Source organism: Trichoderma ghanense (genome assembly GCF_004382785.1).
Source record: "Trichoderma ghanense strain CCMA-1212 chromosome Unknown scaffold_6, whole genome shotgun sequence".
NCBI lineage: Eukaryota > Fungi > Ascomycota > Sordariomycetes > Hypocreales > Hypocreaceae > Trichoderma > Trichoderma ghanense.
Window position 1 is genome coordinate 1,251,577 of NW_027395669.1, and position 26,275 is coordinate 1,277,851.

Genomic DNA, 26,275 nt, shown 5'->3' on the forward strand with positions numbered 1-26,275 from the left:
TATGCTCGTACCTCGTACTTGCGATCCCCCTGATCTTGGTCAGGGCAACAACTCGAGGCGTAACCCGCAGCCGGCTTACTTGTTCTTTGGCTAACTAGTAGATTCCGAGCGAGAGACGAACAGCTTCAGAGAACGCGATATCCCGTATTGCTACTAGCAGCAGTGGCAGTAGCTGGAGTAGCATCCCCGTAACCTTGATCACAAACTTACTCCCTTTCTGACTTCGTACCTCTGCCGTCAACTTTCGTGCTGATGGTCAGCCTGGCGAGCGCCTCCCCCCTCCCCTTGTTTTTGAGCCTTGTCCAAGCCACAATGGCCATCGTCGAGACCCGGGCTTGGCATAAGCCCTGGTGTTCCCCTCGATGGTGAATCCATTTTGTTTCCTTTGGCTTCGACGATGCGGCTGTTGGCGCGCCGGAAAGTAAACAAAGGATACGAGACGAGAGCAACAAGCTCCGTCGGCGAGATACTAGACAGGACAAGGCCGTGTTGTTGACGGTGCTAGTTGGCCGGCCTTGCTCGCCGCGTATATGCAGGCAGAAAGTTAATTGGGCAAAAGATGCCTGCAGCTTGTCATGGGTAGAGTAGCAGGAGCAGAGAAGAAAGCGATGCTATCTAGACGCAGGTGAGAGCTTGAAATACCTTGGATAGCAGTAGTCCGTCTGTAGTGCTCCGTAGGGCAGCCTCCTCAGGATGGATTGGAGCAAGGCTATGCTAAAAAAAGAGACGGTGACAGAGTCTTGCTTCATCGACCCTTGCCGTATCGCGTGCATGGCCGGCTGCTGTATGGTCTGTATACGAGACGAGATGCAACTACTAACAAATTACATGCCCAGCCTGGCAGTTGCACGAGTACTAGATGATGGCATTTTCCAGTCCTACATGTCATCTCGCTCGCTGGATGGGAAAGGCTGATGGATAGAACGGAGTCCCTATGACATGATCATGTACGAGTGATTGCTGTCGGCTACATGTAGCCCTTGTGCATGTTTCTTCAGCACGATTCAGCCAAAATCAGACGCCGTCTCGAGGGGACCCTTTTCAGCTGAGAAGAAAGAGGAAAAGGATCAGTCAGCCAGGCCGTCTTCCATCTCTCACTCGCCGCCTCCCCCCCTCCTCTCTCCAAATAGCTGCAGAACCGCCGCTGGGTTTGACGCAAGACCTTCCCCTTCGGCAGGGATCGTGACCTTGTTTGTGCAGCTCCTGGCGCGGTGGTTTCTGGGCTCTGGGCCCCAAGCCGCTGGAAGATCCAGGCGCCGATCATCCAGAATTTCGAACATGGTGGCCGCCTTGCTCCAACGTCATTCGCCGTGCTTTTTCGTTTCCCCTCCTCTGAGGCCGTGCACCGCCTCGTTTCTCTTTCCCCTGGTTGTTTAGTCAGTCGTGTCTTGCGTGTGTACAATCAATGCAGGCAGTGTTGGAGTAGGCCAAGATGCCGTTGTAATGGCATGGAGAGCAATGGGAAAAAAAGTAGGTCGAGGTCAAACAACTTGGACAGCCTCCAGCCTTGCGCTGTACGAGGCGCTTGTACCTGCTCGTGTAGCTCCACGTCCAGCCGTCCGTGCGAGAACAGCAGGATTGAAGCGAGCGGTAGCGTAGCTGTACCTGTACCTGCACCGCGACCCCTCCAAACCGCAGACCGGTCCCTTGGCGCCCCTGTGTTTTACCCAGCCTGCCGTCCCTGCCAGTGGCCGCCTGCACGCTGAACCCACCCGTCATCCACTGAAGCCCACTGGAACCACGCTGGGAATCCCTCGCTGCGGTGCCTCGAGCTTCTGACGCCCGCGCCACACCAGCCGCCTGCAGCCCCGGGATTGTACCGGTACCGAGACGGAGCCCCCTCCTCCAGCCCGTCTCCGCGAACCAGTGGCCCTGGAGCGGCCCAGAATACGACTGGCCACGCCTACGAGGGCCCTTTTAGTGCCGCGCTGTACGGAGCAAGGAAAGGTAGCTGTACTTGTGCCTTGCCTTGCCTGTGCCCGCCCACCAAAACCTCAGACAGCGGCAGGTGCTACCAAACACCACCTGCGCTGCACTTGCACTTGCACTGCACACGCCAGCCTCTGACCAAACGCCGTGGCACCTCCTTCCTCCCCGTATCTTGATCCTCACCTCTGCATCTCTCGCGATCGGCTCTCTCTTGTTTCCCGCCCTCTCTCTTTTTTGCCTGCGCCAGCCCTTTTTCTCTCTTTTTTCTTTATTCTGAATCGCCTCCCTCATGTCTCTATCCTGTCGAGCCACCTGGCCGCTAGTTCCCCCTTCAATCGCCCGCTCTGCAGCCCGCCCGCTCCCTGCACCTGCCCCTTGTCCTGCTCGGCAAAGCATCTAGCTGCCAGGCCCAGAGACGGGACGACGCGAGACAGGAAGCTCGCATTTTGGAGACAAGCTGCTGGAGGACGCCAACGCCCCAGAGCCTCGATCTCGCCCTCGCCCTCTCCCCCTCCGATTGCGCGAAACCTAGAAAGAAAGATCGTCGACGTTGCGCTGCCAGCTCTTTGGCGGCCTCTGCGTTCGCTTTTGCCGCCCCTCGCTCGCTCTCCTTCGGGAGCCGAATCGCCCATTTGTGCCACTCCGTTTGTCTGAATAGCTTCGGAGCCTCGTCGAGACGCACCGCCCGCTGATTCTTCGATTCTGGCCATCCTGCGCCCTTGTCGCCGTCCGTTCGTTTGTGCGCGCCTGCCATGGCGTCCAGCAACCCGAATGCGCACCAGGGCAGCCCGCCTTCGCAGCCGCCGGTGCCAACCACGCCAGCGTCGCCGCCGAACCGACGCGATCTCAGAACGTGGTGGAAGAACTTCAAGCTGCCCACCAAGCATCAGGACTCGTCAGCCCAGGGTACGCTCTCAACCTCAACCTCAGCCTCAGCCTCAGCCTTGACCACCTCCCCTCCCACCGGTCCTTGTCCTTTCATCCGCAGACGCCTTGCCTCGCTCAGGACGCTTTGGTCGCTATACAAATCATCATTTGGTATCGATTTCAATCTACCCGGTTCCTTTGTGCGCCGCATATGCCTGTTGATGTTTGGATACCCTCAGATACAGAGTCGTATCAAGCGATGCAAACCATTCGCCCTCTCTTTGCCTGTTCCCTTCGCTATCCGCTCCCGCATTAACCCCCTAGCTGCCTGTTCAAATAAGAGGAAGAAGAATGAAGAAGAATGATGCGCAAGAGGAAGAGAGGGAGGAGTGCTGAGAAGATTCTACTCCTTCGCTATTCATCTTGACAATCTCAACTAACCCAATGGCGTTCTAGAGAACCGCGGCCCAGGCATCTTTGGCGTTCCGCTCCGACAAAGCATAACATATGCAAATGTTGCCATTTCTCTTGTTGACGAGAACGGACGAAGCTACATCTACGGCTATGTGCCCATCGTTGTGGCCAAATGCGGCGTCTTCTTGAAGGAAAAGGGTATGGCAGATGGAAGCCCAGTATCAGCGTCTTGGAGTTGGGGCCCGCCGCTAACGATCGTATCAGCTACCAGCGTCGAAGGCATCTTCCGTCTGAGTGGATCTGAGAAACGTATCAAGGAACTCAAGACCATATTCGACTCGCCTGATCGATATGGCAAGGGGCTCAGCTGGGAGGGATATACCGTCCACGATGCTGCGACGGTACTTCGAAGATATCTAAACGACCTGCCCGAGCCTGTGGTGCCGCTCGATCTGTACGAGAAGTTCCGCGACCCCCTCCGAGGGGCTACAAAGCAGGCAGTCGGCGATACAGACGGTCCTCAATTCGTCGAGAACTTTGATGAGGCGGCTGCCATTGCCAAATATCAACAGGTAATCACTGAGTTGCCCCCTCTTAACAAGCAGTTGCTTCTTTACATTCTCGATCTGCTGGCCGTCTTCGCCGCCAAGTCGGATGAGAACCGCATGACCTCCCAGAACTTGGCGGCTATCTTCCAGCCCGGCATGCTGTCCCACCCGGCGCACGCAATGGCACCCGAAGAGTACCGGCTCAACCAATGCGTAATCATTTTCCTCATCGAGAACCAAGACCATTTCCTCATTGGAATGGAAGGAACAGAGGCAGACGAGACAACGATGCAGCAGGTGGCCGCAGGACCCTCCAACGTGCCGCGCACGCCCAACGCGGATCATAACTCGGGCCTGGGGAGGACAGCTTCCAATGCCAGCGCTGGCGCCGAGAGCGTTCGAAGGGAGGGCATGATTCGACGAAACCGATCCGTCTCCTCGAGACATTCCAGGGTCGACGGCGCTGCCACCCCCAACAGCCCGGCCCTGGCGGCAACGCCAACCGGCGGTGGATTAGCTAGGAGCAACACCGTGCCGTCCAAGAAGTCTCCGGCTCTGATCGGGGGGAAATTCAAGAAGTCTGAGAACCCTAGCCGTGCGCCGCACTCGCCGGCTCTAGAACCCTTGACTCCGGCTCACCCCCTGCCAGAAACCAAGTTGGAGACGCCCCAGAGAGGCCCGACGCCGAACGCATCGCATACGACTTTTGAGTCAATGCACCTCTCCCCGGATCGGTTGCTCTCGCCCGGCCGAAGCCAAGAGAGGCTCCTGGACGTCCCTCACGAGCAGTCGACGCCCTCGAAGCACCACCACCACCATCAGAACCTGCAAAAGCTGGAACAGCTCTTCAAAGGATCGCCGAACAATGACGGCAGCGAAAAGAGGCAGCCAAACAAGCTCAAGAAGAAGCGCATACCGGGCAGCATGAGCATTAGTGCACAGAGCTCCGTTACGTCGCTTGGGCATTCTGCCTCGCCAGGTACGGAGGCGGGGAACCCCCTCGAGCCAGCTCCTGTTTTTGCACAGCCCATCGCACAGCCTCAGTTTCGTTCGACTACCATGCCTCAATCAGCGCCTTATGCAACGCCTCAGCCAGCGACTCAACCGGCGCCTTTTGCGTCGGCACCGTCCGTGGAGACTCAGAAGCAACCGGACCTGCATCACCAGTACTCGACCCCTGCGATTCATCAGAATCACGGCGAATTCCACAACCACAACCAATCCATTTCTCACTACCACGAGCACAACCTGCGAGCTGAGGATGTCGCACGGGGAAGGAGGTCGCCGCCCGCTTCGGTCGGTTCATCTTTCAATGACGGATCGGATTTCGAACAGGCTGCTCAAGAGGCTCCCCTGCCCTCAATCGTCGAGGCCGCCGACAAGGAAAAGAAGAGCCGGTGGCGACTGTCGAGAACCAAGAAGGATGACATGACGAGCGGACCTACTAGCCCCAGAGCGTCACCCCCACAGGCCAACATTGGTTCGAACCATCACGCGGATATTAGCACCACCTCGATTGGGAGCGCCATTGCTAAGCCACGGAAGAGTTTTACCGGCGAAAGCTCAGAGCATCTAGGAAGTGGCAGTGACCGTCCATACACGCAGGACAGCTTCAAGGATGACAAGGACGACGGTAAAGGCCCCATCGGCTGGATCAAGCACAAATATCGAGAGGCCAAGGAAACCGCCGAACAGAAGCGTACCAAGTCTCCACCACCTTCAGAGCAACACCAGCCATTAAACCCGAGTGTACTGGCATCACGAGGCAAGAGCTTGGATCTCAACCGAGAGGAAGAGGGCTACCACGCAAAGCCAGCCCAGCATGATCTGAAAGGCAAGGGGGTTGTCCGACCGGAGGCGTACAGGCCATTCGCCCCAAGCGATGCGGCCCAAGGCATGACGATTCACAGAATCATCAGCGATACGGAAAAGGCCCCAGCAGAACCTATCGCTCAGAACGCTGCCTCGGCAAATCACGTCACCAAGGACATGTCTCGAGACGCGACCATTCAGGCAAAGGCGCAAGCCTCCCCGGCTCCTCAATCTGAAGCAGCACTCGCTGTAGGACCGCCGCTGCCCTCTGTTGTAGAACACAAAGAGCGGGAGGAGAAGCAGGCATGATGACTTTTGGTCGGATTACCTTCGCTGAAGACAAGATGTGTTCATGATTACGTGGAGTTGGCGGGATGGGCCTTGTTACCCTTGTTGTTTCTCAATTTTGCCTCTTCTCTTCTTCTACTCCGGCTCTTCAACTTGACCCTTTTTTTTTCATTGTTCTCTAGAAGTAACGAGTCTCCTTTGTCATGATGTACTCAAATGTTGTTTCATCCCTTTTCCGATATTCCCCCGGTCCTGTTGGTATCGACTCGATGCCGAGACGAACGAGAGACTGAGGTGTGGGATGGATGAAAAGGGGATATTTTCATTTTTAGGGGGGTCAAACCGAAAACCATCGTTGTATGTATCTATGTATGTATGTGAAAGAAGTCATGTAGGAACGCGAAGCATTAGGTCGTTGTTGAGTTATGAGAGATGTGGTTTTTTTTTTTTGTGCTTATTTGCGTGTCGGGGCAAAATAGAAACAGTATGGTTGAATACCTCACAAGTTCTGAGGAATCGACAGACCAATTGGACCAAGAAAGGTATCAAATATACGTTAACCAAGTATCTGGAGTATGCTCAGGCTTCAAGTTCATGTTGGGTACGTTTGTCTAAGATATCTGTTGGGTATTAAACAACCGCATGCTATATTCAGGTTCCCTTCTCTTATCCTTCTTCGATGTTCATGATTTAAGTCGACAAGTTTTGGTAGTACACATAATTACACAGCATCTTGGAACAAATTGTGCAAATCCAGTTCAGAACAAATCTCAAGCCCCCTCACCAGACCCCTCATAGACCCCCGTATCCCAAACAATCATGTGTCCAGCCCTCCTCCAATCCTCATTGAAGAAGCCGTTGAACCCCGTCCACACCCTTGTCAGCTCCGAGACGCCCAGCCGTTTCCCCTCGGGCGTCGTCTCCAAGAACTCGCGCAGCCAGGGCTCCACGCCTTCGAAGCCGACAATGTACCGCGGGACGGGCACGACGGGCTCTCTTGCCGGCGCGAAGAGCTCCCCCTGGAGAAAGGACACGGGGGCGTCGTAGAAGCGATCCGCTTCGTCGCGGTAGAGGTCGCGCTCGGGGGTGCCTGGCTGGGTGTGCAGCGGGGGCTCGCAGGTGAGCGCGTAGGCGGAGAGGCCTGGGTAGACGAGGTGGGAGCGCCAGGGGGTGGAGTGGCAGGGCATGAGGAAGAGGGCGAAGAGGGCCTCGTGGTTGGGGTCCGCCGCCGTGGCGTTGGGGAGGGGAAGGGGGGAGCTGTAGTGGGTTGCGTGGGCGAGGCGGACGGCGGAGGGGTGGATGCGTTCGTACTGCTTGCGGAGGAAGGAGAGGACGGTTAGGGGCGCGGGCTGATGGAGGAAGGAGAGGTAGCCGGCGAGGAGGACGTTGATTCCCAGGGCGGTGAGGAGGAGAGGTTTGTTGCGGAGGCGGGCGCGGCGGACGGTGGGGGATTTGGTCCCGGAGAGCTGAGGCGCGGATATCTGGGCTGCGGAGGAGATGGACGGCGGAGGGCTCGTCTTGGGGACGGAGGTGAAGAAGGAGGCGGCTCGGGGGGCGGCGAGGACGCTGAGGGCGGGGAGGAGAGGGTAGATGAAGCGGACTTCCTTGTGGGAGATGAGGGAGAGGGCGACGACGGTGGTGAGGACGGTGCAGGAGAGGGTGCGGAGGATGTTGGCCTGGGCGGCGGTCTTGGACGCAGGCTTGAAGAGCGCGGGGATGACGAAGGGGAGGCTGGTGGTGCACAGGAGAGGGATGCCCTGGAGGAGGTAGTAGTGCCAGGGATTGCGGCCGTAAAAGACGGCCAGGGACTTGGAGATGTTGAAGTTGAGCCAGTTGTACGGCGGGAACGTCCAGAAGCCAAAGTAGAGCCTGTCCGCGAGGACGGAGATGCCCACCACCAGGGAGCCGCATAGGATGGCTTCTCTGAAGAGGACGGCGACGGTGGAGAGGCTCAGGGGGGAGTTGCCTTGCAGCGAGATCCTAGTCAGGGCGAGGAAGACGATGGTGAGCCAGATGAGGACGTTGGTAGGGCGCAGGACGACGGCCAGGGCGGCGAGGCAGAGGGAGGCACGCAGGCGCCAGAGCTTGCCGCGCAGGACGTTGAACGGCGCCGAGTTTTCCTTGATGGAATAGGGGGCGACGCCGAGGAGCTGCCAGGGCCAGTAGGAGAGGGCCATGACGGTGAGGGTCGTCTCGAGGGAGTTGGAGAAGGTCCTGGTGGAGCAGTACCATTGCCAGGGGTTGAGGAGTTGCATGAAGAGCTGTGAGTGAAAAGGTGAGTGAGTGAGTGAGACTATAGAGAATGTCATGAGAATACGGCACTTACAGCGAAAAAGGAGACGTTGCTGTCGGAGCCGTAGACATGGGCCGCAAGATGCCAGGTGTACCAGTCACCCAGGGCAGCAATCAGGGCTTGCAGGACGCGGGGAGCAGCAACGACAATGGCTGAGCGGATGGCGGATCCTGGCGGGATGATGGCGGACAGACGGTCTGCGATGGTGTAGGCGGCGGAGAAGAGGAGGGGATGGAGGGAGGACCTGAGCTGGTGACGCCATTCCTGGATGATGATGTTAGTGAGTGTTTTCTCTCATGGTGTCAACTCTGCTAGCGATGGGCTCAATTGATGCTGTAAGAAAGCAGTTATAGATATAAATACATAGATGTATCAATATCTTGCATCAACTCACCCAGGTGAGCCACGCGCCGCTGTCCGCCCCAAAGGCGAGGCGCCAGGCCGGCTCCAGCGCCTGGAAGAACTCGTCGGGCTGGAAGAAGGTGGCCAGGCACCAGGCATTGACCAGGCGGATGAAGAAGATGTCGCGCAGCGGCACGGGCGAGAGACGCGGCTTGCCCTTGAGCGAGGCCGAGGGGGCGCGTCTGTGGCCGGCCATGGTGTGGTGATGGCTTCACGGAGCTGGTGCGAGGTTGCAGGTGTGTTGTTTCAATTGGTTGGGTGGAGTGCACTGGCTATGGGTGGTGTTAGTGATTGGTTTAGTGGTCGTAGGGGGTCTAGCGGGACGGATTTACAGGCAGGGGGCGCGCTGGAGGGCGATTGGCTGGGTGCTGGTCGGGGCATGGCGGCAGCGAGGTGAGGTGTTCTGGCGTGCGTATCGGGGGATGTGCTGCGTAACGGGTTGAATGGCCTTGTTTGGTGAGGAAATGGTGTTAAGAGGGTATGAAGAGGAAGGATATGGAGTTGTCGTGGCTCGTGGGATGTCTTTGGTGGTACCCCAACGCTGTATGATGTACCTCGATTCAAGGCACGATAAAGTATCGCCAACCCCGTTTCAACTCGCCCGCTGCACACACACCTCTCATATCTCTCTACAGACGCAGCAGTATGACAATGGATCGTCAGCATCAGCATCAGCATCAGCATCAACATCGTCAGCTTCATTGCCTCCAGCTTCATCCCTAGCATCGACACCATCGAGGCTCGATCGTCTTCCCCTGCATCACCAGCCTCATATTACATCATCCGCCATCGCTGCATCCCGTCCTCAAGCATCCATCGTCAACGCAAGCTCGGTACGTAATGCCGTCGTCGCGATTGGCTCGTCCCGTGAGTTGTACAGGGCTCTCCGACTCACGGCACGCCCTCCCCCACCCTTGCATCACGTTAGATCCGATGCTGCAGCACCTTGGGATCGTGGCCGAACGGTGGGGTTGCGTGCAATAGCGCTGCGAATTCATCGAGAGATGCGACAATTTGGTACAGACGAGGACTCGGTAGCCAGAGGAAGACCAACACCAAGCCCAGCCACCTCCCAGGCACCTCTGCCCAGAGTCAACAGCTGAGAAGCCATAACCTTCTTCCGTTCGTCGAGATCGCCTTGGCTTCCAGCTCCGGATCCTCGGCCACGAGCTCTGGAATCCGCACACACTACGCAGCCCAATCGCGAGACCCTCCCTCCCTCTCCATCCGCTGGTCACGAAGTCAGGGTCCAGCCACCAAATGCCGAGGCCAGCCGCCCGTCGTCCATCCCTGCGGCAGCCTCGCCGCTGCAGACCGGCAGCAGATGTGCGACGGTGGCCGGAGCGCCACGGCGTTGGCTTTGGCCTGGCCGGCAGGGAAGTTCCAGCTTCTCCACCGGCCTCTGCTCCCACTTGCACTTAGGGGTATAGCGGCGGCGTCTCTTGGTCTCCAATGCCTGGATCTGGGCCCTGTGCTTGACACATTGATTCTCCAGCTGCTGCTTTGCCGGCCTTTTCACTGGCTGACGGCCGTCTATAATTGCCCTGGCTTGCCCCGGGTCGGCGTCAGGTGGTCTGCCGCCGAACTCTTGCATTCCCGAGGCTTGGACTCTTATCTCTTCTTCACTTGGCTTTTATCCTCATCGGAGCACGAAACTTGTCCACCTCTTCTTTCTTCCTCTTCTTCAGACTTCACCTCTTCTGTGTGAATTGCTGTCCCCAGGTACGTTTCATTGCTTCTTCCCTTCCATCTGCTATCGGTGCCCCTCCCCCTCCTATATCGGCTTATCGTCCCACGGGTTCGCCTTTTTGTTGGCCGACGCCAAACTAACTCGACAATCCTTAGACTTTTCCTCCTCTTGAGCGTTCAAAAGCACGACACCTTCATCTTCACCTTCAACTGCAACAGTCAGACTTGCTCAATCTTCACCATGGCTCCCCACGCTAGCGATTCCTCTGCCGACAACGGCGCCGCAACCTCCCGCTTCCACGCCGCTTCCACCGAGGCCGCCATCGCCGCCGAGAACGAGTACGCCGCCCACAACTACCACCCTCTGCCCGTCGTCTTCGCCAAGGCCCAGGGCGTCAATGTATGGGATCCCGAGGGCCGCCACTACCTCGACTTCCTGTCTGCCTACAGCGCCGTCAACCAGGGCCACTGCCACCCCGAGCTCGTCAAGGCTCTTGTCGACCAGGCTTCCCGTCTGACTCTGAGCTCGCGTGCCTTCTACAACGATGTCTTCCCCAAGTGGGCCGAGAAGATCCGCAATGTCTTTGGCTACGACATGGTGCTGCCCATGAACACCGGTGCCGAGGCCACCGAGACCGCCATCAAGATTGCCCGCAAGTGGGCATACAAGGTCAAGGGCGTTGAGCAGGGCAAGGCCTTGGTCTTTTGCGTCGCCGAGAACTTTCACGGCCGAACTGTAAGTGAATCAGTGGCGAGGAGCAAAACGGGCTGACCTCTGGATTGAGGCCACAACCCGCTTTCAAAGCTTCTGGCTCATGTTGAGAAGCCTGTGCTAACGCCGTCTTCCAGATGACCGCCATTACCCTGTCTACCGATCCCGAGTCCAAGGACAACTACGGCCCGTATGTCCCCAACATCGGCGCCGTCTCTCCCTCTACCGGCAAGTCTATTCGTTACAACAACGTGGCCGACCTAGAGGAGGTTTTGGAGGCCCACGGAAAGGACACCGCCGCCTTCATTGTCGAGCCCATCCAGGGCGAGGCCGGCGTTGTTGTTCCCGACGATGACTACCTGCCCAAGGTCCACGCTCTCTGCAAGAAACACAACGTCCTCCTCATCTGTGACGAGATCCAGACCGGCATTGGCCGAACCGGCCGTATGCTCTGCTCCGACTGGGCCGGCATCAAGCCCGACATTGTCACTCTCGGCAAGGCCATCTCCGGAGGCATGTATCCCGTCAGTGCCGTCCTCAGCAGCAAGGAGATTATGCTGGTTGTGGAGCCTGGCACTCACGGTTCAACCTACGGCGGCAACCCCCTGGGCTGTGCCGTGTCCATTCGGGCTCTGGAGGTTCTCGAGGAGGAGAACATGACTGCCAACGCCGAGCGTCTGGGTCGCATCTTCCGTGACGGCGTGGCCGCCCTCAAGTCGCCCATTATCAAGACGGTCCGTGGCAAGGGTCTCTTGAATGCCGTCGTCATTGACGAGGCAGCTGCTTCTGGCCGGACCGCGTGGGATCTCTGCCTTTTGCTCAAGAGCAAGGGCCTTTTGGTAAGTCCCACACTTGCTACCTACGGCTGCCTTGTCTGCCTTGTCACCTGCTCCATTACCTCTCTCTTGCCCTGCAACCCATTTTGCTAACTGTCATCCTCTAGGCCAAGCCAACCCACGGCGACATCATTCGATTCGCGCCTCCTCTGGTCATCACGGAGGAGGAGCTCAAGAAGGGCCTCAGCATCATCGCCGAGGCTCTGAAGGAGCTCCCCACTGCCCCTCAGGCCAAGGAGCACTAGAGCGTTGACAACCATCCCCTCGGCAGTATGAGAATGGAAGGGGGTGAGGTGGGTGTTGACGGCGTACCGTCCTACGAGTAGTAGACGCAGCTGCCTCGTGAGCGCGAGCTCCGGGAATTATGAGGGCGACCCACGCGGAAAGAGAAGACGACGAATTTCCTTTTTGATTTACCACGTCAAACATATAAGATACCCAAGGGATAGCCAGGACCGGTCATGAAGCAGCATAGGAACGGGAGCATGTTTTTGGATTTTGCATGGGACTTTGTTTCCCCCTTTTTGTATTTCTTTTTATTCCCTTTCTTTTGGGATTGATCATTTGGCGCCGGAAATGATTTTCCCTGAACTGTTGGTCAGGTCGGACGGTGTCGTCCGCGGCGTGAATGCTGTAGGTAGTGTAACCTGCTCGTTTCTGTCAGAGGCAGGGGACGATGAATGAGACGAGTTTGAGGTCAAGATTACACGGCAGCTATACTATGGATGTGGGATGACTGACTATCACGCATGCTTAACTGCTACTAATATTACCGCTATATACTCGCTAAGTGTAGGTCTTTTCTACGGAATCATGACATACACCCCTTTCCTTTGCAGAATGGCACGTCCAAGACGGTCAATTGCATGAAAAGCGGAGTTGCTTTTCGTTTGCAAATACCACAGAAAGCGTGAATGCACATTTCCTCGACCTTGGTTCTCTTGTCACTGGCTGGAGCGGCTCAGACGGCCTGCCTCCAAGGCTGCATGCATTCTGCAATCTCGTTTTTTTTTTTTTTTTTTACATTTGTGTGGTCTGGTGGGCGTAGAACCAGATGCAGAAGCAGAAGCACAAGGAGAAGCAAAGGCACAAAAGGTAACAAGGCGGAGAAGCAGAGGCAGATGGCACGTTGTATCATTCTTGCCCGAGTAGGTAATGGCCGAGCTCGTTTAGGAGCGTGTTCAAAAGGACGGAGGGGGAGAGGGGGACATTTCTGCCTACGGATCTGTGTGCGTGTGTCTACATGTGGTGTTTTCTGGTTTCATCTTTGCTGTCTCGTATTGGGTACGCGGGTGGAACATATGTATTCACTTTATAGGTGGAGCGTATTGCTCTTGGGTACTCGGGTTGGGAAGCATGCAGGTATTCTGATAGAAAACGGCATGTAAGGGGAATCTAGCCGTGCTGTGCTGTGAATCAGGACTTGACATCTGATTTCCTTTCGCCCTGCAGGGATTGATAAGACGGGTAGTCGAGTAATGTGAGAGGTTGTAGCACAGCAGGGAGTCTAGGGGAGCGATAAGCCGAGCTTTTCAAGCGATACCAACCAACCCCCCTTGTCCAATAGGATGGAAGGACTCGGTGCCTGGAGAAGGGATCTCGGATGGCACCCATTGATACTTTTATATGCAGGCGATGTCTATACTGTAGTGTGTGTGTGTGTGTGAGTGGGAAGAGGAGGTTGTCGAAAGAAAGCGGGGAAGAAAGGAGTATATCATGCAGGTTTGTAGGATGGTGACTCAATTTCTGGTGAATGTGGTACTTGAGTAAAGTTTGGGGTGTGTGATGCATGGATGGGGTTGGTGTGATGGTGTTGTGTGCTATATATGCAGGACTTTGACTTACATGGGGTTTTGAGTAATACCTGGCCTTGCCTAGACGCCAGAGGGGCGACATTTCTCAGGTACTGCGCTGCTCGATGTTGATCAAGTGACGGCTCGAGATGAGACCATTTCTTGGTGTGTGTATGTGTTGCATCTGTGGTCGATGAATGGCAACGGATTGCTGTGATAGGCTCATGGCCGCAGCTCTGTTCGGGACGGATGCCTAGATTATGGAGCGAGCAAGGTAACACCGCCCATCTGTGTGCGAGGCATACTTGGTATGCCGCTCGGCATCCCCATTGGATAGAGGTGGCCGTCTTGTCGCGTTGGCGCTTTGTCACCATGAGCCTGTTTGCCGGTGGATGGAGATGCAGGGCGGTTGTTGAGAGATGTGTTGGTGAGGCTCAGAGTGTTGTCGCATCGCATCGTATCGTAAGATGTTGGTATTATAGAGTGACAGATTGCATACACTGGGTTAGTGTGGAATGCTTGGTTGTAAGCCTGCATAAGGACTCAAAGTAGGGAGCCTGGAAGACCAAGATGACTCCCGATGCGGCAAGTCCAGATGGCCCAATCTTCTTGTCCTTTCGTCTCCCAGATGCCAGGGGGGGTTGCATGATGGGATTCCCAACGTGAGGGGGTAAAAGCCCTAGCTGCTGTTGCGGCACGAAGGATGCAGATCTTGTGCTCTCTTACCGACGTCATGTTGCGGCGGGGGGAGCGAACTTTGGGGTTTCGCCCCAGGCGGCGATGGACAAGCGCGGAAGACATGCCCGTTGACTGGATAGGTACATGCTTTTGGACGTGGTCCGTCGTGATAGGATGCTGAGGCAAGTGAGAAAAGGGGTCGTGTTGCGTTGTCCTGCGGTGCGCCGACTGGCTTATCTAGGTAGGTGAAGCTATGCGTCGATCGAGACGGCGGTTTATGCAGGGCGAGCTGTGAGCTGTAGCTGGGTTGCTTTGTGTTGACCGACTTGTGATGGAACATGCCGGCTTGAAGGCATCGTCAATTCAGGTCGACTCAAGTCAATCCACTTCGTGCTTCCTTCATGCCAGCCGTCAAACAGGGAACAAGCCCATGTTCTCTCAAGGCTGAGTCACTCGGGCTTATTGGTCCTCAGATGCTCCTCAGGACGATCGGCTCCCCCCCCTCTTCTGCCACGGGAGCGCCGCATCGGTGTAAGTCAAGCCGGTCAGTCAGCCGCATGGGACACGGACACAGCATGTCGCAGCGACACAAGACTGAACTGAACTGAAGCCGCGGTGCCGCCTCGAGGCGCTTCAGACCACGGGCGGGCACATTGTACCTGAACTGGCTTGCAGATCCTGCGCGGGGGACATGAAAAGGCGGCGCAGAAGGTATGTATGATGTGATGTGCCTGGTGTGGCATACCCTCATTTTCACCTTCATACCTTATCGAATACATGTGGTGGTTCCGTTGGGTCTCAGCAGCTTGACGGCGAGGGCAGCCAGACGCAGTAGCGGGGGACAGAAGCGAGTCCATCGCATTAGCAGCATCAGGTGATGAGGTAATGCTTGATACGATGTGGTGAGAAGGGAGAAATGATATCAGAGTCGGTGATGACGAAGCTGGCTACTGCTGACATTCTTGTCTCGCCGTCCTACTTCTCCGGCTCAGAGAATCGCATCATGCAGTCGCTGACCATGGGACTCTGTGCCTGTGATGTCAAAGGCCGTCAGCGTTGACCGAGACAAGTAAAAGAAGCCAGGGTCAAGCCAACGGTCAGGATTTGGTGCATATGATGCCGGACATGTGCCATGAGACCAAACAACCGCCTGCGCCTGGACCAAGTTCCGTCGCTACTAAAAATACTCTGTCGGTGCGACAAGAGTCCCCCTCGCGTACGAAGTACAAGAGAGAAACATCCCGTATTCGTGACACCCACCGTTTTGAGCGTGAAACGAAAATCATCGAGTTCTTGTTTGTTGCTAAAAGCTAGAATCCACACCCATGGCTGGCCGGGGTGCCCGGGGATGGCTTCGTCCATTCTCAGGCCCTCTTGAACTCGATGCGCTGCTTTTTGCTAAAAGTGCACAGCTTTGACGTGGTATTATTAGATACCGAGGGCAAGCTGCATCGATCTCTTGTTGGTCGAGAGTTTGTTGGGCTACTTCAGCTTCCGTTTATAGCAGCACTGCAAATGGGGCCTCAGTTGTGGACGCCAGACGCCAGCCGTCCATGCAATGGGCCATGGTCTTCTTTGAACGGACCAGGGGTTCGCTTTCTAGAGTCGGATCAAGCTAGTAGCGTCGCAGTTTGACGCAAAGAGCTGCATCAAAGTACCTGCTGAAGCACGAGTACAGCACACGACGTTTGTCAACAGGGAGGGGTGATCTGGAGCAGATTAGAACTTCGTAGCTGTACTTTGACGGGAGCTACCTTATTCCCCTCTCACCCTTCCAGACAGAATGCCTACCTATATAAGGTAGTACTTAAGGATGGCTCATGTGTCACAGAGAGCGGACGATGGCATCGTAAATATGACAAGTGAGGCTGCCTGGCTTGATTGGACGATGGGCCCTTGAAGGGTGTCTCAGATTGCCTGGCAGCTGTTGGTGTCTCGATCCACCCACCAGCTGCCAGGCAAGCGGTTGCCTGTGAGTCGACGGGAATCGTCCAAACGCAAAGGCCGGAGCCAAGCCACGATCAAGACCAGGTAGAACGGAAAAGGAAGACAGGAAATGCGGGGAAGGACAAACTAGAAGCGAGAGACGATGTCGGATCCAACAAGGGTGAACGAACAGATGAGCCATGAATGAGGTAGACAAGACGCAACAACTTGAAGCAGCTTGCGAGTGCGGTGAGCCTAATCGAGGCCAGCCCGGGCCTTATCGGAAGCATTCGTCCGGCAGAATCGCCCGCTTTGGCGGTGGGCAAAGTACGTAACCTCTGCAGCGCAAGCTGAGCCCTGGAAGGTCCCAGATGGTCTCTCGTACTCGGCATTGCGATTTTGGACTGAACCCCAGGTGCCACACCTTGCCTGCTGTAATTTGCCCAAGGTAGGTGGTATTTCCACTAACAGATGCGAGCTGTTCTCAATGTGATGAATGCCTCAGTTCATGGCGCCCCCCCTTGAAGTAGCCGCCGGAAACGGCCTTCGCATGGACTCTGCCGCTTGTACTCGGTACGAGTTAGATGGACAACTTGAAGTCCAGCTGCATGGTCTCGAGAGAGATTCTCCATCCTGGAGGCAGCCATATTCTCAAGAACAGAAACGAGGCAGTGCCCTCCCCTTGACAAAGGCACGAGACATCACTTGGACTAGTCCATTGTAGCTCCGTGTTGGCCGTGACTCTACTCACCAGCTTGACCTGGTCGCGAAACGGCCATCAATGGCCCTAAATCAAGTCCTACATGAATGACCAGCAGCGAAAGAAGAAAGAGTGGGTTTCAGGGTCCCCTCCAGCGTCGTGTCTCGCGAGTGGATTCGAAAAGGCGGCGATGAACGTCAAAAGCTGGGCCGGTGGGTTGCAATCCGTCCACGCTGCTCATTCATGCATCCGATTCCTCGTCCATTCACAGAGGCAACGGCAGCACGTCCAGCATCCCAAAAGGTTCCCGGGGTTTGACGAGTCTTTGTCCTTGATCCAAGTGAGAGGCGCTAATCTCGTCTTAAGTCTTTGTGTGTGCTGGGTGGCTTCGACGGCGGTTTGATCTCCGAGGAGGTTGTGTTAAAAATGCATGTCAACTTCAAGCTCTGGAGTGCATCGGTACGCAGGACCCTCCGTTGGTGGCGTCAGCACGTCGCCTGTCTTCGAAAGCAGACAAACCGATGCATCAACAAAGACGGGCTTGCTCTCCATATTGGGCTCTAGAGGTGCCGTGTGCCCTTTTGTCCTTGATACATTTCCTTGCCATGGCAACAAGTACATATCCGTACCTCGCAAATGATACGCTGATGGACCAAACGCTCTGCAACGACTCGCGCGGATGCGCAGCAGACGGGATGCAGATGCAGATGCAAGCACGCCATTTCTCGGTCAATGTTTGACAAAGCATTGGATTTCGCCTTCGACCAGGACCTCCTAAGGCAATCCCGAGGGGTAGCCTCGAATACTGTACTGACAAACCATTCATTTGCGTGAGCCGTCATGCCTCGACGCCACCAGGCCGCAAGTACCGGACGGGGACGTCAGTCGTAGCGCAATGATGCGAGTCTCTGCCAAATGCACGCCAGCCCGATCCCTTGCCCAGCGCTGCGAGCCGCCGACCCCGGACGACCAACCCAATTCTGAGCTAAGCGTGTCTTTTATTATTCAAGGTTCTTTGGGTTCCCGTGGCCGGGATCAGCGATTCGAGTCTACAACGTACTCCATAATGGGACGGGAGACAGAAGACAGGCTGCGGGACCCAAGAAAGGCGCGATAAGGGCGCGGAAACGGTAGGGAAAGGGGGCAGAGGGAGCCGCTGTCCTTGCATCCGGCGAGAGTCGGTCTGACGCGAAGTCGGCCATGGATGAAATGAGCAATAATCAATGGACGAGTGTCTGTTATTGTTGCATGTTATGTATGCTGGAGGCCGTTATCGCTGCTGGCTGGTATCTTGCTTCCCCCTTCTTATCTCGAGGTGTGCATCATGTCCCTTGTCGAGTCTTGCCGCGCTGCATTCATGTATCGCATTCGACGTCAGCAGCTCGGAGTACTCCGTTTACCTCACTTGGCGCTCCGACCAAATTCATCCAACGCCCATCAATAGCATCCGGTCCTGATATCGAGCCTGACTGAGCAAAGTACTCGTACATAAGGTATGCATGCGCTTGCAGCACCCTTTCCATCTGCCTGACGGCATCCTTATCGCGCCGCCAGTCGAACGACCATTGGCCTCTTCATTTGCGAGCAGTTCCCGCGTATCCGTACGTGCACAAGCGCTGGACAGACACACAGACATCTCAACTTGAAATTGACCGGTGCAGTCCCGTCAAGCGAGGTTGGAAAAGCGACACCCATTTCCATCTTACAGCAAAGCTGCTCTGCTGGTGGCGCTTGGTACATCATCATGATGATTTCCGTCCTTCTCGAACGCCGCTCAGCACAACAACTCGTAACCGCTTCTGGCCTCGATCACCGCTCCCTGGCCAAGTGCCGCCGGGTGTCCTGCAGGTACCAGGCCATGTGACATGGGCCCCAATTACGCGTGCGTTCCGCGGGGAAGCCTGTTAGGGGTGTACTTGCGCTGGACTTTGTACCCGCTACAAGCTCCCGAGTCCCGTCTGTCCTCCGGCTCAGCACCAGATCGCCCGCACAGGTACAGATACTGTACGAGCGACATCAGCGTGAACAGTTGAAGGAACATGTAACATGAACCTGAACTGCCAGTTGACGGGGGACCCGCCTGCTTAGCGCCCAAGACCGCCGGCCTTGTGGCCTCTGTCCAGCTGTCCAGCGTCACTCTGCCGCGGTTGGGCTGAAGGTCAAGTGCAGCGCTATCAGTTGGCATCGGTTTGCCGATGTACCGGTACGAGCAGATTGCGGCGGATTGCGGCACCGGCCCCCTGCGCTGATGCGCTCTGGCAGCCACACGCCAGAGGTCGCAAGTTCCCGGTACCCGCGCTGTCACGCCGTTGCGCCTGCGAGGCCCGGGTCGCTCTACAACGACATCACGAGCTCCTTTTCAGCGGTCATCCAGCACCGGTCCAGTGAAAGTGCAGTGCAGTGACCTTCCGACGAGCGGTGCGTGTGAGTCGTCTCTCTTTGTCTCGTCTCGTCCAAGGCATCTGCTCTGCTCTGCTTCGCGCCTACAGCTGCGCCATCCACTTGCATCGTCTCGCCATCGCCCGTCTTTCTCCTCCCTCTGACCCTCCTTTTTCTCGCTCTCTTCCTTCTGATTCTTCTTTTCTTCTTATTTCGTCTTTATTCATAATCTTACTGTGCTTGTCCCCTTAGACTTCTTCGACGCCCTTCCGCCTTCTTGCCGCTTCCAAAGCTTCTTCGACTCCTCCTCTCCGCCCTACAGTCTCGTCATCTGACCACCCCCGATCTGGGACCCTCGGATCGATCACAGCTTGTGCGTCCACAGTCTCGCCCTGTCAAGTTTCTGGCGCTATTCGCCCCTCGAGACAACGGCCCAAATCCCGTCCAGCCCGCCTTTGTCCAGCCGGGTCCTGTGGCGTCGGTACCTACACCGTGCTATCTCGGTCTCAGCCTGTGGCCGCCGTGCCTTATCTCCTCCTTGTACCGGACCTCTGCTGCATGGGCGATAATAGCTCTCGAGCCAATAACGGACCCCGGCCGCCCTCGTCTCCATCTGCATCAACTGCGCTGCAGCCTCTTGAAAGCCTCCCACGCAAACGCCCCGCAAACCCAGGCGCCCATCAGGGTGGACGACGCTCTGCGCTGCTCTGCCTGCCTGCGCTGCCGCTCCTCGTCCTACAGGCAGTTCTGCGGCTACTGCTGTACCTAGGCGACAGCGCGCCGTCAAGGTATCCATCCAGGTGCGTTCTCGTCTCGTCTGATTCCCACCCTCGCCGCCTTCGCAAACTCGCAAGCGCTGGGCTGCTTGGGCTTGAGAGCTCGCACTGCAAGTACAAGGTTGCGACGACTTCGCGCCGTACTCGTACCAAGTACCGAGGCCGTCGTCTCTGCTCGAGTCGACAGTGTTAGTCACGCCCTCCCCCATCCTTGTCACCCCCAGCTTGCAGCAGCTATCCCTTCCGATCCGCAACCCGACCACAGGATCCTGCTGCACGCCGGCGCTCGTCTGACTCGGCTCGCGCTTCTCTCTCCGACACTCCCCTGGCCTCTGCCTTTGTTTTTGTTTTGCTGCTTCCATCTTCTTTCTTTTCTTTTTTTCCATCTCCTCCTTGTCTCGTCTTTGACTCTTGTTCTTCCTTCATCCTTCCCGCGGTCGACGCCGTGCGTCTGCTTCGTTGCTAACCTCCGTCACCATCGACCTCTAGCGACCCTCATCGATCGTATATACTACCTCATCTACACCCTATCGGATACCTCCCGCCTGCCTCGTACTAAGGTAGTCATCGACTTTCCCTTCTGGGCCTTCGATTCCTGCTACACCGACTTCCCATCTCGTTTCATCTCCCTTAGCCCGTTCGTCATATAGCCCTGTCTCGGCGCGTCTCGCCTCATTGCGCCCTTCGATTCCTTCTTCGCCAATCCTTCTCCCCGTCCGAAGCTTCGTTCATCCAAGTTTACATGACAACCTCGCTCGACGGCAAACACCCTCGAACCTTGTGAGCCCCCGGGCTGTGACCGACCTCGCTCCTCTTCCTGCCACCGACAACGTTATACAGGAAGTCATGGCGAGCCGACAGGACAGTTCCTCCCTCGGCTCCCGACGGTCGGGTGGACGGACCGTAGGCCAGTTTGTCATCGACAAGGAGATTGGCAAAGGTAGCTTCGCCCAGGTGTACATGGGCTGGCAAAAGGTGCGATATCCTCTCTCCCCTAGCCGCTGTGGTTTCACCAACCAGTTTGCTCTCTGCCGCCATCAACGGTGTATCCTTGCGATGCGGTCAAGCTGCTCTTCTTCAGCCATCTCTCACAGCAGCTCTCACTCCACGCCGTACCTGTCGCCGCACCTCAACAAACCCCCCTCTCTGACTGTTCCCTCTCTGGGGTAATGTGTACGCTAACCATGCTTCGCATTCACCAGGACACACGCGCTGCCGTGGCGATCAAATCCGTCGAACTAGATCGCCTGAACAAGAAGCTGAAAGAAAACCTCTATGGCGAGATCCAAATCCTCAAGACCCTTCGACATCCGCACATCGTTGCCCTCCATGACTGTCTCGAATCCGCCACACACATTAATCTCGTCATGGAATACTGCGAGCTCGGTGACCTTTCCCTCTTTATCAAGAAACGTGACAAGCTCATCACCCATCCTGCTACCCACGACATGGCCCGCAAGTACCCCAGCACCCCTGACGCTGGCCTGCACGAAGTCGTCATCCGTCATTTCCTCAAGCAGCTGGCGAGTGCCCTGGAGTTCCTACGGAGCAAAAACTACGTCCACCGCGATGTCAAGCCGCAGAACCTGCTGCTGCTGCCCTCGCAGGCATTTAGGGAACAGCGAAACCTCCCCATCATGGAGGCCAGCCAGGACTCGTTGATACCAATGTCCGGCATCGCCTCCCTGCCGATGCTCAAGCTTGCTGATTTCGGATTCGCCCGTGTATTGCCCGCGACGTCTCTCGCCGACACCCTCTGCGGCTCACCCTTGTACATGGCCCCAGAGATCCTCCGTTACGAGCGGTACGATGCCAAGGCCGACTTGTGGTCCGTCGGGACTGTCCTGTATGAAATGATTTCTGGAAGGCCCCCTTTCCGCGCGAGGAATCACGTCGAACTGCTGAGGAAGATAGAGGCTGCCGAAGACGTCATCAAGTTCCCCAGAGACATCCCCATCACGCCCGAACTGAAAGCCCTAGTAAGAAGCCTGCTCAGGCGGAATCCCACGGAGAGGCTGCCGTTTGAAGACTTCTTCTCCCACCCCATCGTCGTCAACGAGATCCCTGGACTGGTGGAAGACGACGTTCCAAGGCCCGCTAAGCGCGAGCTGAGGACGATCCCCCAAGGAGAGGCTACGGCCCCGTCACCACGCGTTGGCTCCCTACGGAACGGGTCGTTCGATCCCGCGCCTGCCAAGTCGTCTCGCGAAGCGCTACCTCGGTCGTCGCCATTGACAGAGAGCCCCAGCGAGGCACGACATCGGCCGCCGTCTGGCGAGTATCAGCGGCGGCCAAACTCGCCCCGGGAGGCTGGAGCCGGCCTGGGCATTCAGCGCCCAACAGTGCCCCATGCCGTATCCATGCCTAACCATCCAAGGGTGTCCAAGACATTTCTTCAGAACCCCTCGCCGCCTTCGGCTCTCAGCCAAGAAATGCGCAAGGCTCGAGTGCCGAGCGGCAAGGCTGTCACGGAGGAAGAGGAAAAGGCCGCCCAAGATGTCATGTTCGAAAGAGACTACGTGGTTGTCGAGAGGAGGCACGTCGAGGTCAACGCGCTGGCAGACGAGCTGGCCGCAAACGAGAAGCTGGCGTCGCAGAGTCCCACGTCGATGAGGTCGAAGCAGCTGGCTCGGCACTTTTCGCAGCAGGGCGCCCCGACTTCGACGACGGGAGCCGTCGCCGCTCCCACGTCGCGGACGCAGCTCGTAGCGCAGGGCCGAGCCGCCCCAGACCGCCGCTCGTCGTACGAGAAGGCGCTGTCTGCGAGCCCCGGATCGGCCTCGAGCGCCATCACCAAGGCCATTCAAGATGCCAGTCTCCGTCTCTTTGGCGTCAGGGTGCCCATCCGCACCAAGGGACAATCTCCGCCAACCTACCTGCCGTACCCGGCCTATCCGACGCCGCCGACTTCGGCGGGTCTGATTGGAGACGGGAAGAGCATCGCGTCAGAGGACGAGGACGCCCGCTCCGCGCAGGCCATTGAAGACTTTGCCACCCGGAGCGACTGTGTGTACGGATTCGCCGAGGTCAAGTATAAGCAGCTCGTCCCCATGGCGCCATCCACAGACCACGGGCTCGGCGGCGTTGGGGCCGACCAAATGTCTGTGGACGAGGACGGACTGACAGCCGAGGCCGTTGTGGCCCTTTCCGAAGAGGCCTTGGTCCTCTACGTCAAGTCGCTTTCCCTCCTGGCACGCGCCATGGACATTGCCAGCATCTGGTGGTCCAAGAAGAGCAGAGGAGACGTCTCTTCCGGCCTATCGGCCGTTGTCTCTGAATCCATAGTCCAGCGCATCAACGCCGTGGTCCAATGGGTTCGGCAGCGTTTCAACGAGGTCCTGGAGAAGTCCGAGATTGTCCGCCTCAAGCTCATCGAAGCCCAGAAGCTGCTTCCAGAGGATCACCCGAGCCACCCGTCGAATCAAGGCATGGAGTCGCACCTGTCCGCCGCAGGATCGGGCATGGACCAGGTATATCTCACACCAGGAATCACGGCCGAGAAGCTCATGTACGATCGGGCTCTCGAGATGAGTCGTGCTGCGGCCATTGATGAGGTGACGAATGAGAATCTGCAAGGCTGCGAGATTTCATACATCACCGCTATTCGCATGCTTGAGGCCGTCTTGGACAGCGGCGACGACGCAGGCCTTGCGAGGACCAAGGAGAGCTGCAGCGACCTTGAGAGCGATGAGGAGGCTCATATCCGGAAGAGTAAGCCTCATCACCCAGTTTAATTTCAAGCAAGAGCTAACATGACTCAAGTGATTTCCATGATCACTGGCCGGCTATCCATGGTCCGCAAGAAGCAGCACATGATTGCCGAGGCGAACAGCAAGACACATCCACTGACGCGTCGACGAAGCGGCGATGTCACGCCTCGCAGTCCTCTCTCACAGACGTCAACATGAGCTCTCCGCTGTAGGAAGACTCGGTGGCAAAACAACAATTGCAGCACATATCAGTTACGATACGATACACAAAAGGAAAAGCCTTACATAACACTGGAAGCCTCACGGCTGGACATTGATTTGGACTTGACGATCCCAGTAGTGCTGCCCGACGTCCAGCAGACCTCTTGATTTTATTTTCTTCCCTTTTTTTTTTTTTTGGGTCATTGTCTATTCAGCGGCGTTTAAGGAAGCTGGACAAACAGGCACCACAACAGAATCCCCGCTCAGGTAATGGAAGCGGGCGTTTTTGGTTGATTTTCTCATCTTTGAGTGTTGGGAGGGTTTGGGGGATCCATGGCCAGGCGTTTGTTTTCTTTCCTCGCTTTTGCTTGTCCAGCCAGCTTGGCTGATGATACTTCCTTTCGCCTACGATTATAGTCCATTCACAACCAGTGGATAGCAGCTGCTAGCCAGCGGAGACACGGACTGAGCAAGGGGTTGAGATGGAGGGTTTCACTCTTTCTGCCTCTTCCTATTCGTCTCTTTTCATCACGCGGGTCAGTCACCTGCATTGATCTTTAGCTCTATCTTTTTTTTTTATTTCATCTTTCCGGTTCAGGGATCTATTTGATGTTTTCCGGGGTCACGGGTAAGGGCATAAGGGTTCGGATGGAACTACGCAAACCTTTATCTGCTTTCGAATGGCCGCTTTGAGGTCATTGGTAGTGTTGGAATCGGGCATGGGCGAGGACCGGTTCTTGTGCGTGAATTTGTACGAGTTTAGATTGTTGCGTTCAGCGCGTAACCTAGTCCATGGAACCAATACCATTGCTGCCACTTGGAATAATCCGCGTTTGTTTCCGCCTGACAACATTGTGTTTGCATCTTTTGAACCGTGGTTGAGACTTGCTCGTGAATGATATGTCGTCGTTTGTATGTATTTGGCCGGAATTGATTCACCCCGAACTTGATGGAGTTTCCGCGATAGATGATTTGCACAATGATTTGACCCAGTAACTCTGATTTCGTCTGTTTGTCCGATCCTTGAAGATATATCCCGAAGCAGGCCATGGTATCTTCATAAGGCTTGTCATTTCCCAGTACTCATCTTCCATCCCAATCAACCCTCACATTCCTGATAACATCTGCAAATGCCACGCAACGACAAGTCAAAAACAACAACAAGCAGTCTCCTCCTCGCAATAAGCAACGCCTCCACGACCCGCCGCCGCCGCCGCCAACAATCCCGCTCCCTCCAACAAGAAACTCAAAGCCTCCCATCTCAAGCATATCACGAAAGAGAAGACATTTTGAAATGCGTCCAGCTCCGTAAAATTGTCGGACAACGAGGAGAAGTTGTTGATGATGATGATGATGATGATGATGGCGATGAAGAAGATGTACAAGCAAAGACCAAGATTGCACAACTTCATAAAAGGAAACTTGAAGAATGGCACATTAATCGGTACAAGTCATCTCTGAAGAACCAGCTTTCAAGGGCGCAAGTAGACGATGCTGTCCTCCGTCTAGCAGACCACCTCCTTTTCCCCTCCCTCCACGAAACGCAAACACACCACCCCTCCTCCAAGCCCCCTCCATCCTCCTCCTCCTCCTCCTCTGCCAAAGACGAAGACGAAGACGAAGATAACGCCCTATCCACCCTCTCCCAAAAAATAGTCTCCCTATGGAACGCCAACCAAACTCGCATCCGCAGCGCCCTCCCGCGCTACTTCGAAGGCTACCCCGTCCGCGAACGCATCCAGCCACCGCTCTTCCTCCCCCGAAGAAGCCAGAAACCTTCCGGGCTGGGAGATTGCCTGCAGTGTCTCGCAAAGGGCCTCCCGTGCTCGATGAGCGTTCTGGCGAGGGGAAGGTGGGGGGGAAGTCTGGGAGGAGGATGTAGGAGGTGTGTTGCGGAGGGAGAGAGGTGCATTATCGAGCATGATGTGGTGGAGGAGGAGGAGGAAGATGTTGACGATGAGGAGGAGGGACGGACGGGGAGGGAGGAGAGTGGTTTGTGGGACTGGTGGGATGGGGTGCCGGACCGGGATCAGGATGTGGACTCGGCGGCGGAGGCGATTGAGATGTGGGAGAGAAGGCGAAAGGGGATGAAGCTCGAGTTGATGGGGGGTCGCATGCTGTGGGTTGAATCCAGGGGTTTTGCGCCGCGGGGAGTGATGAAAGATGAGTGAGTGACAGGTCTAGCTGCAGCGTAAGCTTGTGTTTCACCTCATGACTGACACGCATATGCCCTCCTTTGATTGCTTATGAACGGCCTCATTTTCCGTCTTCTAGAGAGGAGAATTCCCTGTAGTCATTGCGGATAGCATCTAAAAACAAGCG

General features: G+C 56.3%; 9 protein-coding genes across 9 annotated transcripts; 4 read left to right on the forward strand and 5 right to left on the reverse strand.

Moving 5' to 3' along the window:
* Nucleotides 1–1,094: 1,094 nt before the first annotated feature.
* CCMA1212_006019 (uncharacterized protein) lies at nt 1,095–1,280 on the reverse strand (the record flags this gene model as incomplete). Its single annotated transcript, XM_073703260.1, has 1 exon — nt 1,095–1,280. The coding sequence occupies one exon, from the start codon at nt 1,278–1,280 to the stop codon at nt 1,095–1,097; it is 186 nt and encodes a 61-aa protein (XP_073558211.1).
* A 936-nt stretch (nt 1,281–2,216) lies between these two features.
* Nucleotides 2,217–2,639, reverse strand: CCMA1212_006020 (uncharacterized protein; the record flags this gene model as incomplete). Its single annotated transcript, XM_073703261.1, has 1 exon — nt 2,217–2,639. One exon carries the CDS (start codon nt 2,637–2,639, stop codon nt 2,217–2,219), a length of 423 nt encoding a protein of 140 aa, XP_073558464.1.
* A 42-nt stretch (nt 2,640–2,681) lies between these two features.
* Nucleotides 2,682–5,879, forward strand: CCMA1212_006021 (Rho-GTPase-activating protein 5; the record flags this gene model as incomplete). The annotated part of the gene is made up of 3 exons (XM_073703262.1): nt 2,682–2,835; nt 3,253–3,408; nt 3,475–5,879. The coding sequence occupies 3 exons, from the start codon at nt 2,682–2,684 to the stop codon at nt 5,877–5,879; spliced, it is 2,715 nt and encodes a 904-aa protein (XP_073558465.1).
* A 749-nt stretch (nt 5,880–6,628) lies between these two features.
* CCMA1212_006022 (GPI mannosyltransferase 3) lies at nt 6,629–8,762 on the reverse strand (the record flags this gene model as incomplete). Its single annotated transcript, XM_073703263.1, has 3 exons — nt 8,546–8,762; nt 8,185–8,415; nt 6,629–8,119 (listed from the first exon to the last, which is right to left on the reverse strand). The coding sequence occupies exons 1-3, from the start codon at nt 8,747–8,749 to the stop codon at nt 6,629–6,631; spliced, it is 1,926 nt and encodes a 641-aa protein (XP_073558466.1). The 5' UTR covers nt 8,750–8,762.
* A 785-nt stretch (nt 8,763–9,547) lies between these two features.
* On the reverse strand, nt 9,548–10,147 carry CCMA1212_006023 (uncharacterized protein; the record flags this gene model as incomplete). The annotated part of the gene is made up of 2 exons (XM_073703264.1): nt 9,548–9,725; nt 9,792–10,147. 2 exons carry the CDS (start codon nt 10,145–10,147, stop codon nt 9,548–9,550), a joined length of 534 nt encoding a protein of 177 aa, XP_073558467.1.
* A 336-nt stretch (nt 10,148–10,483) lies between these two features.
* On the forward strand, nt 10,484–12,035 carry CCMA1212_006024 (Ornithine aminotransferase; the record flags this gene model as incomplete). The annotated part of the gene is made up of 3 exons (XM_073703265.1): nt 10,484–10,978; nt 11,092–11,793; nt 11,898–12,035. 3 exons carry the CDS (start codon nt 10,484–10,486, stop codon nt 12,033–12,035), a joined length of 1,335 nt encoding a protein of 444 aa, XP_073558468.1.
* A 7,640-nt stretch (nt 12,036–19,675) lies between these two features.
* On the reverse strand, nt 19,676–20,428 carry CCMA1212_006025 (uncharacterized protein; the record flags this gene model as incomplete). Its single annotated transcript, XM_073703266.1, has 1 exon — nt 19,676–20,428. One exon carries the CDS (start codon nt 20,426–20,428, stop codon nt 19,676–19,678), a length of 753 nt encoding a protein of 250 aa, XP_073558469.1.
* A 460-nt stretch (nt 20,429–20,888) lies between these two features.
* On the forward strand, nt 20,889–23,950 carry CCMA1212_006026 (Serine/threonine-protein kinase ATG1; the record flags this gene model as incomplete). Its single annotated transcript, XM_073703267.1, has 3 exons — nt 20,889–21,017; nt 21,245–23,753; nt 23,805–23,950. The coding sequence occupies 3 exons, from the start codon at nt 20,889–20,891 to the stop codon at nt 23,948–23,950; spliced, it is 2,784 nt and encodes a 927-aa protein (XP_073558471.1).
* A 1,133-nt stretch (nt 23,951–25,083) lies between these two features.
* CCMA1212_006027 (uncharacterized protein) lies at nt 25,084–26,124 on the forward strand (the record flags this gene model as incomplete). Its single annotated transcript, XM_073703268.1, has 1 exon — nt 25,084–26,124. One exon carries the CDS (start codon nt 25,084–25,086, stop codon nt 26,122–26,124), a length of 1,041 nt encoding a protein of 346 aa, XP_073558141.1.
* Nucleotides 26,125–26,275: the final 151 nt, after the last annotated feature.